Source organism: Ptychodera flava, chromosome 6 (assembly GCF_041260155.1).
Source record: "Ptychodera flava strain L36383 chromosome 6, AS_Pfla_20210202, whole genome shotgun sequence".
Taxonomy (NCBI): Eukaryota; Metazoa; Hemichordata; class Enteropneusta; family Ptychoderidae; genus Ptychodera; species Ptychodera flava.
Window position 1 is genome coordinate 34,400,864 of NC_091933.1, and position 12,753 is coordinate 34,413,616.

General features: G+C 37.5%; 1 protein-coding gene across 3 annotated transcripts in view; it reads left to right on the top strand.

Moving 5' to 3' along the window:
* The window catches only part of LOC139135573 (trichohyalin-like), a 66,774-nt gene that overhangs the window by 12,459 nt on the left and 41,562 nt on the right, over positions 1 to 12,753 (top strand). For all 3 annotated transcript variants that reach the window (XM_070703035.1, XM_070703037.1, XM_070703036.1), the window contains exons 14-25: positions 246 to 370; positions 4,117 to 4,320; positions 5,089 to 5,282; positions 6,255 to 6,380; positions 6,910 to 7,066; positions 7,240 to 7,383; positions 7,961 to 8,243; positions 9,018 to 9,156; positions 9,980 to 10,154; positions 10,619 to 10,809; positions 11,546 to 11,740; positions 12,169 to 12,406. In XM_070703035.1, coding sequence (XP_070559136.1) covers positions 246 to 370; positions 4,117 to 4,320; positions 5,089 to 5,282; positions 6,255 to 6,380; positions 6,910 to 7,066; positions 7,240 to 7,383; positions 7,961 to 8,243; positions 9,018 to 9,156; positions 9,980 to 10,154; positions 10,619 to 10,809; positions 11,546 to 11,740; positions 12,169 to 12,406 — 2,171 coding nt within the window. The remainder of the gene's footprint in view (positions 1 to 245; positions 371 to 4,116; positions 4,321 to 5,088; positions 5,283 to 6,254; positions 6,381 to 6,909; positions 7,067 to 7,239; positions 7,384 to 7,960; positions 8,244 to 9,017; positions 9,157 to 9,979; positions 10,155 to 10,618; positions 10,810 to 11,545; positions 11,741 to 12,168; positions 12,407 to 12,753) is intronic.

The following is a 12,753-nucleotide window of genomic DNA, read 5'->3' on the forward strand; positions in this document are numbered from 1 at the left end:
TATATGCATGAATGATAGCGAGCGCATATATGAAGTGAAGTGGTCAAAATCTCGTGGTATACCGTCACTGGATGTGGTTTGCAAAAGAAGAGTTATATGGAAAATTCCATCTGTTTCAGGGAGTTCAGGCTTTCAAAGGGGGTTATCATTCCTCAGAAATTGTTGTATGGTTTCTTTTTCAGATAGAAACACACTCCAAATTCACGCCAATCACAACTTTTTTGTCGTTCCTTTCGTTTCACCAGAATCACAAAAGACAAATCCAGACAAAGGAGACTGGCTGCAGTCAGATACAACAACAGACAACACAGAAAGAAGCAGGGTTTGTTTGATGAACCTGAATTTGATGATCAAGCATTACCTCCAAAAGGTAACGGCATTTCCAGTTGTGTCCCATAACAACACCGACGTATTTGACATTCACACAGCTGTCAGTGCCAGGCATGCTCCTGATACAAATCCTTGCATGCCACTATCTGTAATACTAACTTAAGACAATTTTTGGAAGTTGTAGATTCTGGTGACTTTCATACCATTCAACCCATTTATGACATAGTTTGGCCCAAACCCATTGTTATCACTGATGAATGTAGAATTATTTACCGGGAATTGGGGATGAACAGGTTCAAATTATAAAATAGGGCATATTGAATAGTTATCCTGCTTTTACAAATCCTCAAATTTCAGGTGTGTCTAAATAGATGTAAAGTCACATGCATTTTCAAAACTTAATTGGTTTATTGCTAAACTCATATTTACATTCTATGACATTAGAGTCTTGTATAACAACCGAACTTTCTCTGCAAAATTGAAGTAGACAATTTCAAATTTCTTATTTGATGTATGACTATAAATTTACTGAATAGGTCTGTTCACAGTCATTGTCATTGTTCTCCCATTTCTCCCATTAACCCTTTGAGCCCCAACTCCCGTATAAAAGCGCGAGAACCTACGAGAGTGGTCATAATGGTGGGATATTCAAACGTACTCGGTACGCTCTGGACGCCGTCATAAAAACCGTTAATTAAGAAATCTAACGATTAATTTTTTTCTTGGAAATTGAGGGATATGTGTATAAGTATTTGGGGCACAATATACTTGGTTTCTGACGAAATTAAATTTGAAATGACGTCTGGAACCAGAAAAAGGATAAAATATTTGCCGGTAATATCGCCGGTATAACGTTCGATGTTCAGTTTGAATCTGCATGATTGACATGATATGCAAATTGCAAATGAGTCATTAGCGATACGTTGTTTACTTTTTCCGTACGTAGCGTTGATTGTTCAAGGCGGGGAAAAACACCAAATACTCGGAGCGTACCGAAAGATACAAACGCACACACACTGTGTATAACAAATACATGCAAACACATTTGATTCGGTAGTTCTCTTTTTGGAAAATTTGTTGGTCCTGAAAAGGACCGTTTTCATTTGTTGGCCTACCTGAGCCGTACATTTTACAGACAGGAAGGCCTATACTGTCATTCATGCCCGGCATAAAGTACGTCTGGTATGTTCGGGTTGAGACCACGGACAAGTACCAGCACAAATTCTGGCATGATCTTTCACTTTGTCTACACTGTCTGTATATCTTCTATCTTCTTTTCAAATGTCAAGTTTTACCCTCTAGTCAACATACTGTTGAAAGCGCAATCATCGCAATGCGATATGCGTAACTATCGCTTCTTTATAGCTGTTTCCAAAAGTGATATACATTTTTTTTCCCGATCTAAAGCCGTGCATGCCTATGCAACACAAAGCGAACAAAGTCAAAATTCAAAAAGACAAGTAGCCTCCAATGTGCTGACAAAACCGGGATTTTTTTGACGCCTGCAATCGCCTTCGGCATATTCGGTCGTCACTGTGCTGGGTCACTTATACTGATCTCAGTGATCACACGTCGAGTTGACAAACGTCGCCGGCGGCAGCTGAGGTCACCGTACTAATCAGTCCCATAAGTTGCACTCAAATGTCCGCGCTCGATCCCCATCACAGTTAGCTCCAATTCATTCCTGGCAAAGAAAATTCCCGTGGCTACCTCTAGTGCTCATCAGTGACCGCTATCTTCATAAAGCCAGCTGACATAGTGTGATTAGCAGTCTGACTCTGACTACCACGCGTTTGTAATGAATAGTATCGCGACTGCGTGGAGAGTGTAGAAGTGCAGTGCACTCGATTTTGGCGGGATCGTTCAAAGTAGCGAAATACTAGAACTCACCATTTTATAAGGAGGGATGAACATTGAAACGAATGCTCGGAGAATTTATGAAATCACTTTATTCTGATTTTATTTTTGGTGATTAAATATTAACAGGTTTGATTTCTAAAATAAGTATTTTCAGAAGCTTTTTGAAATAATCATAAGACAACAAATCGACACCACATTTCATTTCGGTCACCATAAAACTTGTAATCGAAGCCGGGGAATAGTCGTCGGTACCCTCCCATCCGACAGCGCCGAGTTCATGAGACAACGAAAGTTTTGAAAAGGAAACTACAACTACCATCCAAGAACTGTGGAAACTACGTTTTATAATGGAGACACAGCCCTGCCTCGCTGAACTAAGGTCGAACGAGGAAAGGATTGTTTGTAAGACAAAAGCTCTACAAAATTTGGTAGACGACTGGCCGTTGAGCATTGTGGTAAATGTCCGTCGTCCATTGAAATAACCACCTCGATAAATTTGGACATCTAGTAGGCGAATTTGCTGTTCTTTTCAGAACTGTTTTGATTTTTTCCCGTTCTTTCCTGAAATGCGGCATTTCTAGGACGGCGTTTGGACAAAACGGTGCTTCATTATTATCTTCAATCAAGACTCCCTGCAAGAGTGATGTACACTATATATACTATGACTGAGCCGAGGAAAACCCCGATAATAGATCCCGTGGCAGAAAACTACATTTTCTACGATTTCTGCATCGTTTACCCGTATACAAAGATGCGGATAGCTATTGCCACTGTCATGATATGCATTATGTTGAATCATTCAAAAAGGCGCTGAATACAATGACAAACGCTTCGTTTTCGGACGAGAAACGTATACCATGACGCATGAGAACTAAGGAGTGTCGATCGATCGCCTGGCAACGTCATCACGGTTTGTACAAATCCGAGGCGACGCCGCGCCGAACCTCTGCTCCAGTAAGACTTCGAAAAAGTCTATGTTCAAGAAAACCTATTGGGGAAATGAGTGGATGTAACGTATGGAAAGTAAACCGTAAAATTGGGTGAAAATAGTATACGTAAAGTCACCGTGCAGTCAATGTTTACAGTATGTGGCGTGCACGTTCTATTTTTGGAGGTGTTCAACCAGCTGTTTTAATTTGCTACTTTTTGTTCACAAAGAAACCATATTAGTTATGTTTTGCTCCGCCCATTTTCATCGATTTTTCTCGGTAGGGCCCTACCGAGAGTTACCGGTTTAACCCTTTGAGTGCCAAAGTCAATTTTTGCTGCCTTTATAAATGTAAGTCAGACAATTGTTTTCAGATTTTTTCCAAAATTTGATCAAAAACGGTAGCTGATGAAAAGTGATGCCCATTTGGTCCAAAATTGTCAAAAAAATCACAAAAAAATTGTGAAAATGTTTCAAATTTTGAACTAAAATTTTGGGCTAAACATTGAATAAGCTCTTATCCAATTGGGTAGCTGAATCTTACTGATATAATTAAAACAATACAAATAGACTCCCTAAGTCGCTGTGAATAGTGACAATGGACCGATCAGAGAAACAGCTTATTCAACGCTGCACATCAGCAGAACATTTTTACGGGAAAATTTACAGCACTCAAAGGGTTAATATGCTAAAAGGAAATAGTTGTCGGCATTTTTAAATCACATCTTTGAAAATTATGCATGCAACAATGACAAAATACCACTTAGTAGGTAACAATGAATACTTAGAACACACTAGCTGTAAAAATAGCCACAGATGCAATAGTGACAAAATTTGTCTGCATTTCAAACAGCAGTGTTTGATATTGCACATGTAGCTATATTTTGTAACAAATTTGTAAGTTACAGTGAGCAGCACTATTTATTTTATTTTTTTAAGTGAATTTTTTTTTTTTGGAGACACTCTATCATTTCTGTTGTTGTTTTGAAATTCCACAGGTGATTTAGATGCCTGGAAGCTATCAGTCATGAGGGAACTTGACAAGTACTACAAGACAGAGCGTGATTTAATGATGAGTATACTGACAGATGAAGGCAGCGAGGATTTGAGACAGGCCGCTGTGATGATGCCACCAGACGACCGACAAAAACGACTGATGGAATTGAAACAAAAGCGAGAATCCCTGGAGTACGAAAACAAAGGTAACATGCTTCTATTATTTATATGACTTCATTGAAATGGAATGTTAAGAAATTAAGACTGAAAAATTTAAGAGACTCAGTCTGTTGAATGAAGCAAAGCAAAGATGAAGGAGTTGAAAAACTAAACATTGAAAATTTTTGTTAGAAGCTATACATTGTATGTTCCAAACTCATCAACATTTGCACGATGCTTAAATATCCAGGAAGTTAAATATTCACTGAGCATGGGTTTGCTTGATTAGTTGCCACTTCAACATTTTTCCTCAAGACACATATCCTGAACCTAGTCCAAAATATGTCCCAGTAGTAAACCTCTAGGGGTCAGTGACCTCATAAAGTAGGAAGGGTTTGGGTTAGTTAATGCCATTCTAGTAAGTCACCTTTTTTAAATCTAAGTTATTAACACCCCCCCCCCCCCCTCAACATTTACCCTAAACCCAATACCTAACCCCTACTGGTAGGTCCATGGGAAATGTTCAGGAATGACAGCCTTGATACCTATTGGGGACAATTATTGAGAAATGTTCTGGAATAATAGCCTTGATACCCTGGGGGGGGGGGAAGGGGCAATGCCGAGTGCATATACTGTTCTTCTGTTTAAACACCACAGACAACATGTAACAAATGCATGTACTACATTTAAATTCATAAATGTGATTGATAACATGTCATCTTGTGAATGATGGCTACCTTGCTATCTCTCAATCATGAAGACTTTTGTAAAAAAGTGTACGTGTTGCTACAATTATTACCTTTTGGTTTCTTCAGATGACCAGGAGATTAACTTGGACATTCTGGAGGAATGTGGCGCCATCAAGAGTGTGGTGAGGAGACTTGTATTGGAAGAAAGATCAAAAGGTGGAGTTGTTGGCCATGAGGAGATTGTGATCTCATTGTTGTCTGAACTGCAGGATGAACAGGACAGAGAAGGCGAAATGCTCTTTGCAACCCTTGTTGACAAGGTAAATATGGAACGATAAATGCCAACAAAGTCCTGACAGTATTTCAGTGTCACGCTCAGATTTGTACCCATATGCCAATTGAAAAGTATACGAGCTCAATACAGAATCCTCCACAGAAGTTTTGTTTCTTATTTTATGGCAGACAAGAGAGTGCCCTCTGGTGTTCACGCATATGGTACAAGACCATCAATTAATTCCCCATTGACCACCACAGTAGCGTTTAGCTCAATTTTCCTATTTTTAAACATTCAGCGGCACAAATCCTCTTGACAAGTGGTAGGTCAATGTCAGCTGGACTACTGATGAATTTTTCATGTGGGCAAGTCCAAGGAAATTTTGAGATAGCAATGAAAATAGCGCCCTCAGTGGTGTTAGAAATTCATGCTCATTGCTATGATTTCCATGGGCCTTATAATTTTGTATATTACAACAGAATGCTATAACCGTTATTCACAAACGTCTGCATTTGGATTCAAGCAGGCAATTATCTTTACAAAAATACTTCACATTAAAGTTCAAACCAAACAAGCATCCATGCAGGTATCAAAACTTATAGGTCTGCACTATTTTTCACCTGAACTATCTTTGTGGGTATCGAACCTGGAAGTGAATTAGTGGTCTTGTGCCATGTGGCCCAGTCTCATGCCTTTATTTTATTGTAACGGTATTAATTTTCTAACTGAAATGTTTGTAGCCGTATTCATTTACCTTACCACTGATATTGGCAGACTTTCAAGGAGTGATGCTCAATAACATGATCACACTTTCAACTTATTCACCCCTAATTCCCAGTAAACATGCCCACAGTCACCATTGAAAACAATAGGGTTGGGCCAAACCATGGTGGTGAAAGGGCTAAAGCTGTGGTTTTCAATCCAATCCCACAGCTCTAAATATTAAGCAGCAGTTGTTTTTGACATTCTCACCAAGGTATCATAGCTTAATCATCAGATGTATATTCTATTTGTCTAGGAGGAAGATGATCTGTCAGCGATGAGACACAAACAGATAATGATGAGAAAGTCGCAATTCTGTGACAACATCTTGGAAGTCTTCACAAGGTATGAGGGTGCCGGCAGCGAAGATGAACTTCTCAAGGTAAATGCTCCTTTCCTTAAAATCCTTTTCCTTTTCAAATACAGTTATGTAACTACTAGTAGTAGTTTCCAGTAGCCTTGGTTTCCATGCTGTTTTGGCAATGTAATTATCATTATCAAGCCAACACAGTTCTGATGCTAATTCAATACCATCCACAGTTTCAAGTTTTCACCAGGTGGTAATTGGCATTATTATGCAAATTTGCTCATCAAGATGAAATTAGCATGTCAGCACAGGTATCGAGTATGCCATGGAAGAACCCTTCGTAACAGAACCCAAGAGCTGGTAGTGTTGTGGAAGACTAGTTAACATATACAGATCCATATTTCTGCAATCCTTGACTTTTTATACGCTCTGTAGTTGACATACACAGATCCGTGATTCTACAATCAGGATGATTTGTTAGTCAATGAAAAAAATGAATATTTTCAGCGCTTTGCCTGTTGTTTTGTATATCGTAGCTGACATCAATTCAAACCTTGTAGAATAAAAGGTGGTCATGTCTGTGAATGTGTGCTTTTGTACTCAGGCTTTGGATGACAAATATGATGCATTGAGAGACCAGCTGCTCTTGGAAGCATTGAAGAAACAAATGAGTGACGCAGAGTGGCAAAGACTCAGTGAAGCTGAACGCCAACAAAAACTGATGAAAATGAAGTTAGAAGCGGCAAGATTAAAACGAGAAGGTACATTGTAAGGACTTAGTTTGAAAACATTGAGAGCTGTCCACCATAAAGATACTTGTTATAGCTCACTATCATTATTTGGAAAAGTCGGCAATCATCAAGAGCTCATACATTACTTATGTAAATTGTTTTGTTCACTTGTCTTCATACTCACCTGAAATATTTTGTTGTAGGTAAACAAGATGAACTTGCCAGACTTCTCGGCGAAAACTTCAAGATTGAAGCAAATCTTAAGTCGTTGATGGGAGAGAACAGAGCCAAGTATGAACAGAAACTAAGAGATCGTCTTGAAAAAAGAAAACAGCAAGGAAAAGAAGGTATGCAGAGCTGTCTTAATACAGTCACTTATTGTTTGTATGTCGAGCTGAAAAACATTCCTGGTGTATTTGTTATATACAGTGGCACATGGAGATACAACAGTACAGACACCTTTATACTGTTTTCTCCATCACAGAGTGTCAGAGGTTTGTTGTTATTAACCCAGTGACAGAATCTGGTAAATTTTCATGACACACTCAATGTCACTCATTCTGTGACTGTTCCATGGATATCTAATGAGGTCGTGCTACACTGACATACCGGTAGATGGAAAGATGTGTTTACCGTTTCTGTCCAATTTAAAATGTACCGGTACTCAACTTTTGCAGTTGCACACATTGATTAATGATTTGACCATCACGAAATCTTGGATAGGAAATTTCTGTCAGAACACTGTAAACTCCAAGCCAAGGAACCATGGAAGCTATATGTTGTGCAACCCAAAGTCAAAATAACAACAACAATTACAGATTATTTCTTGTTTGCCAATTTTCTACCACAAAGAAAACACTGCATATATACTTCGTAACACTGACCAGTCATTGAATATCACAATCTGTTGATGATGTTCAACAGGGTATGACTCAGAGGATGAAGATGGCATTCCAGAAGACGAGGAAGATGACGAAACTTCTAAGAATCCGTTGGTTGATCTGGAAAGGAGGTACGAAGATGAGAGAGACGCACTGATGGCAAGGTTGAGAGACACAGAAGAGGCGATACTGAGTGAGAAAGAGAGACAGCAAGAATTGGCAAGATTGAAACGGGAGAGACGAAAAGCACAGAGAGAGGACAACTTTGAAAGTGCTGCACTTGTCCTTGGACTTGCAGAGCGCCACCAAGCAGCTGCTGCAGAGAGGTCAGTGATGAGAAACAGAATACTTGATGTGTTGTGCTTCGTTTCTTGTTAATTTTATGTAAATGTGCACTAGATCCATCTCTAAGCTGCATTTTTGTTCCTGTTTGTTTGATAACACTGCAGCTAAACAAAAATTGTTACCAGTATCATGTTTGTCAAGAAAAATTATAGTCTAACTTTTTTCTAGAAATTTAAATACAGCAGCTTCATCAGAATTGAATTCAACAAACAAAATTGTGCATCAAGGTTGGCAATGAAGGGCAAGTGATATTTTCACATCTCTTACCAGAAATGGCCTTACAAGACTCACACACCCCGTAAAGTTGCAATATGGGTCAGAATTGACCTATATTTCAGCAGTTTATTAAACTTTGGAGAAAAATCCATACCCATTTTATTTGCAATGCAGTAGGTAAATTTGCTTTAGTTTATGGAAAAAATCAATAATTTTGACTCATATTGCAACTTTAACCCTGAGGATTTAGAAGTAATATTATTTGATTCTCAATTGTTCACAGTTCACATGATTAAAGTTTTATGATCAAACTCAAGGCAGTACCATCACTTTCCGGTGAAATGCACAATGCACTGTTGAATTCAATAACATGATTGTCATCAGATTCAAATGTAAAAACCCAACTACAAACAAAACATTTGTTGTAGAAACACTTGCAAAACAAAGTAAGTACTTCTGAATATTATTTCCTTTTTTCCAATCATTGTACCCAACCATGAAAACTGAATAAAAAATCTTATATGAATGTATTCCAATAGATTGAAGAATGACAGAGCACGACAGGAAGAGCTTGCTAAGAAACGCCTAGATGCTCTACGTAAGAAACGTACCGCTGGAGAGAAGGCGGCCGAACCCAGTGATGAAATTGTCAATAATGGTAACAGGGCTGATATGCAGGTCAGTTGATATGATTTGCCTGAAGTTATAGTCCAAGAAGTGATCACCCAAATCAGTTGATGACAAGATAGAAGTCTTTATATATGTGTTCTCTCCACCAAAATTAATCGTATACAACACTGGCCACTCATTCTATGAGAAATGTGAGATGGTCCACAATGATCCCTTATTGAGATGAAGGGCAGTTTGACTAGTTTTCAGTATATCTCTCAAAGTTAAACGCTAAACATGCAGTATACTGGGGGGTCATCAGAGACACCTTTTGACCATTGATTTTCTTATCATATAATAATTATCCTGTAATATCATATCAAGACGTATCAAATCATATGTCATGTGTCATGTGCTGTTATATTAAGCATGATGCTATGCATATGTTCATTGATTTGCCCTATCATACCCTGGTCCTATTTACCAAAAGTGGATTAGCATATTAAAGAATCAAAATGAATTTTCACACTAGTTACTATATGTGTTGGTATCTGTAAGCATTTACCCGCCATGAGCGTTTGATTTTGTAATGACAAAAGGTGTAAGGTGTGAAATTTGATAATATAGTTTTTTTGCAATTTTACTGTTTAAACAGAATACAAGTGAAATTTTAATTTCTCTGTCTATCATTCTCTTCAGAAATGCAAAAATTTATTTTAAATGAACTAATGAATGCAAAATTTCAATGGTGAAACCTTTGGCCCAGACAAGGCTTGGATATTGTTTTTTGTGGACCTCAGTTGCATTGCTAAAGGGCCTTAGTTCAACCTGTGCAAGCAAAGCTGCATAATTCTTGATAGCAAATCTGTAATATATCTCATATTTCATACAGGATGCAGTCTTGAGAGCACTTGAAAACAAACACATCAAAGAAAGGGAAACCTTGCTGGAACTCTTACAAGATGAAAGTAATCAAGAACTACGTGATATTGCGTCTGTGATGACAGAAGAACAAATTGAAGACAAACTAGAAGAATTAGAAGCCGAGAGAAAGAGACTTCCAATGTGTAAGTTTGACAACTGTACTGCCAATATTTAAATGGCACATACATGTAGCTGTAAATTTTGATGTTTTTTTCCACCATTTTGTATTGTATCAATTGCTTATCTTGTTTTATTCCCCAAAGTATGTTGAAACACAAAGTATTTAGCTTGCCAAAGTAGCTTCTATACATGTAATGAAGTATTAATATTATCATTTACATTTGAGTTCTATTCTGGACCAGAATTCACTGGTCAACAATAACAATGCAGTTCATACATGTACAGGTTGAGCTGAAAAACTCAACACTAGTATTTCAAAATGCTTTGGTAATTAGAACAAGAAACCGTAGTTGACATTAACAAACAAAAATCATAAAAAAATCGGGATTAGTTATATCCACTGTCCATGTAATTTCCTGCAGACGTTAGTGTACTTTAACACAAATGTCCCTTTGAATGCTATGAAAGTTGTTTTCTTTGCCTGCAGCTGATTCAGACGGCAGGAGGAGGATTCTCCAGCACGGTGCATATCTGAAGCTGGTCAGTAGACTGAGCAAGTTGAAGAGATCTTCGGACAAAGATGTGAGCAAAGACGACGCGATTGTGAGTCTAATGGCTGATCTGCAAGAGCAACAAGACAAAGAAAGTGAAGAGCTCATCAAGCATTTATCAGATCAGGTATGAAGATGTTAGTTATCATATTGCAATACTCAGTCTTGTGCACAGTGCATTATGATTAAAGTGTTAGCCAGAATTAGTGAACATTACATGTATATTGTATTGAACTGTGATGTTATGGATAATATCTTTTGTAGGATATTGTGTGTATTGTCAAAGAATGAAATTATGGGTCATGATGCTTGATGACATTTTACTCTTTGAGTGCTGTTTTTTTTTGCATCAAAATTATTACTAGTTTTCCTTAATGTTTTAAATAAATTTGACCCAATTGACATTATTGATCATTGGCTACATTTTTTTAACAAAATTGTGGAAAAAATTTTTAAAAGTCTGGATCTGAAAAAAAATTGTCTGGGTCATATTTTATACTGTTGACAAAAATTGACTTCGGCACTCAAAGTGATAAAGCAGTTGCTGAAGTTAAGTTACATAAATGAGCTTTTATTGGTGGATTGTGATGATAGAATGCCATTTGCAAAGTGCCAGGACAATACAAAAACTTGATTACATGTGATCCTTCAATGATAAACATGTTCTAAGATTTAAATAATGAATGAATGGACTGTCTCCTATGATGTTGATCATTTGTACGTAAGCATGGTATTGATGTGATAAACACCAATGTCTAGAAGGACAGTTGCGTACCTTTGAACAAAATTAAGATGAAGTAACTAGGATGAAGAAAAACAGATGGTAGCATTAATTCCATATTAAATGTTCATATTCCAAACAGGATCTGGCTGACCTCGTCAAAGCCCAGGAACAGCAGATCAAAGAAAGGAAAGAAGAGAGAAATGAGAACATCGCCGTTGTTTTGTTGAGGAGGGAATCTGCCAAGAAAACGGGAGAGAATGAACTGGTGGAAGCAATAGAAGGCAAATACGATGCTTTGAAAGATAAACTGATTGCTGAAGCCCTCATGATGGAGGTGAGGACAGGGTTCAATTGAAAGGTCATTTGGGAAGCGGTCAGTGACCTTTACTGTATGAATGAATGATTTTCAAGTTTGTATGCCATACTGTACCAATGTATAACTTTGTATAAACAGTTACTTATTTAATATGCTTTTTCTCCATGATGGTTAAACAGTAGTTTTCATCAACCATTATTGAAGATGAACTTCAAATTTTCTAAGGATGATGTAAAATAAAAATCCAAACATGGTGATTCAGTCATACAGTATAGTTTCCATTTTCGTGAAGTTTTTGTAAATTTTGAAAACTGACAAGGAATCACATTACGGTGGAATTTCAAATGATTTAAAAAGAAATTGGTTCAAATTTATCCTTCGCAAAGTGTCAACATTTTGCAAGAAATCTTAATCGCTTACTCAGTTTATGTTCTTTTATGCCCAAGATGGGTGAGGCAGAGTGGAATAATCTCACAGAAAAAGAAAGACAGGCAAAGATTTTCAAGTTGAAGATTGAAGAGAGAAGACTTCGCGAAGAAGGAAAGTACGAAGAAGCCGCCAAACTGCTTGGTGATGTAATCAAAACACAAAGTGCCTTGGAGAGTTTGATGGGTGACAACAGAGCTGAGTATGAACAGAAACTGAAAGAGAGATTGGAGAAAAGGAAACAAAGATTAGCTGAAGGTGAGTTCATACGCAAATAATCTGTACTTGATGCAAAATTTTTGGATTTCAACAGATGTTTATTGTTGTCATTAAAGGGATGAATACTTTATGCATGATTTGTGTTGCCAAAATTTTTTCTTCATCCCTGCTTTGTTGAAAACAGGAATTTAGAGTTAAACTATTACTAACCCCGATACAGACTGCAGCAATAAAGCCCAGCCAGTAAACTGATTTAGTACCTAACACACAAGAGATAGATACTGCTTTGTCTTTAATATAAATTAAGAACATATAGATTTTTTAAAATAGAAAGTACTGCAACTTGACATGACAGTTTCAAATCTTTGGACAGGTAAGCTAATGAG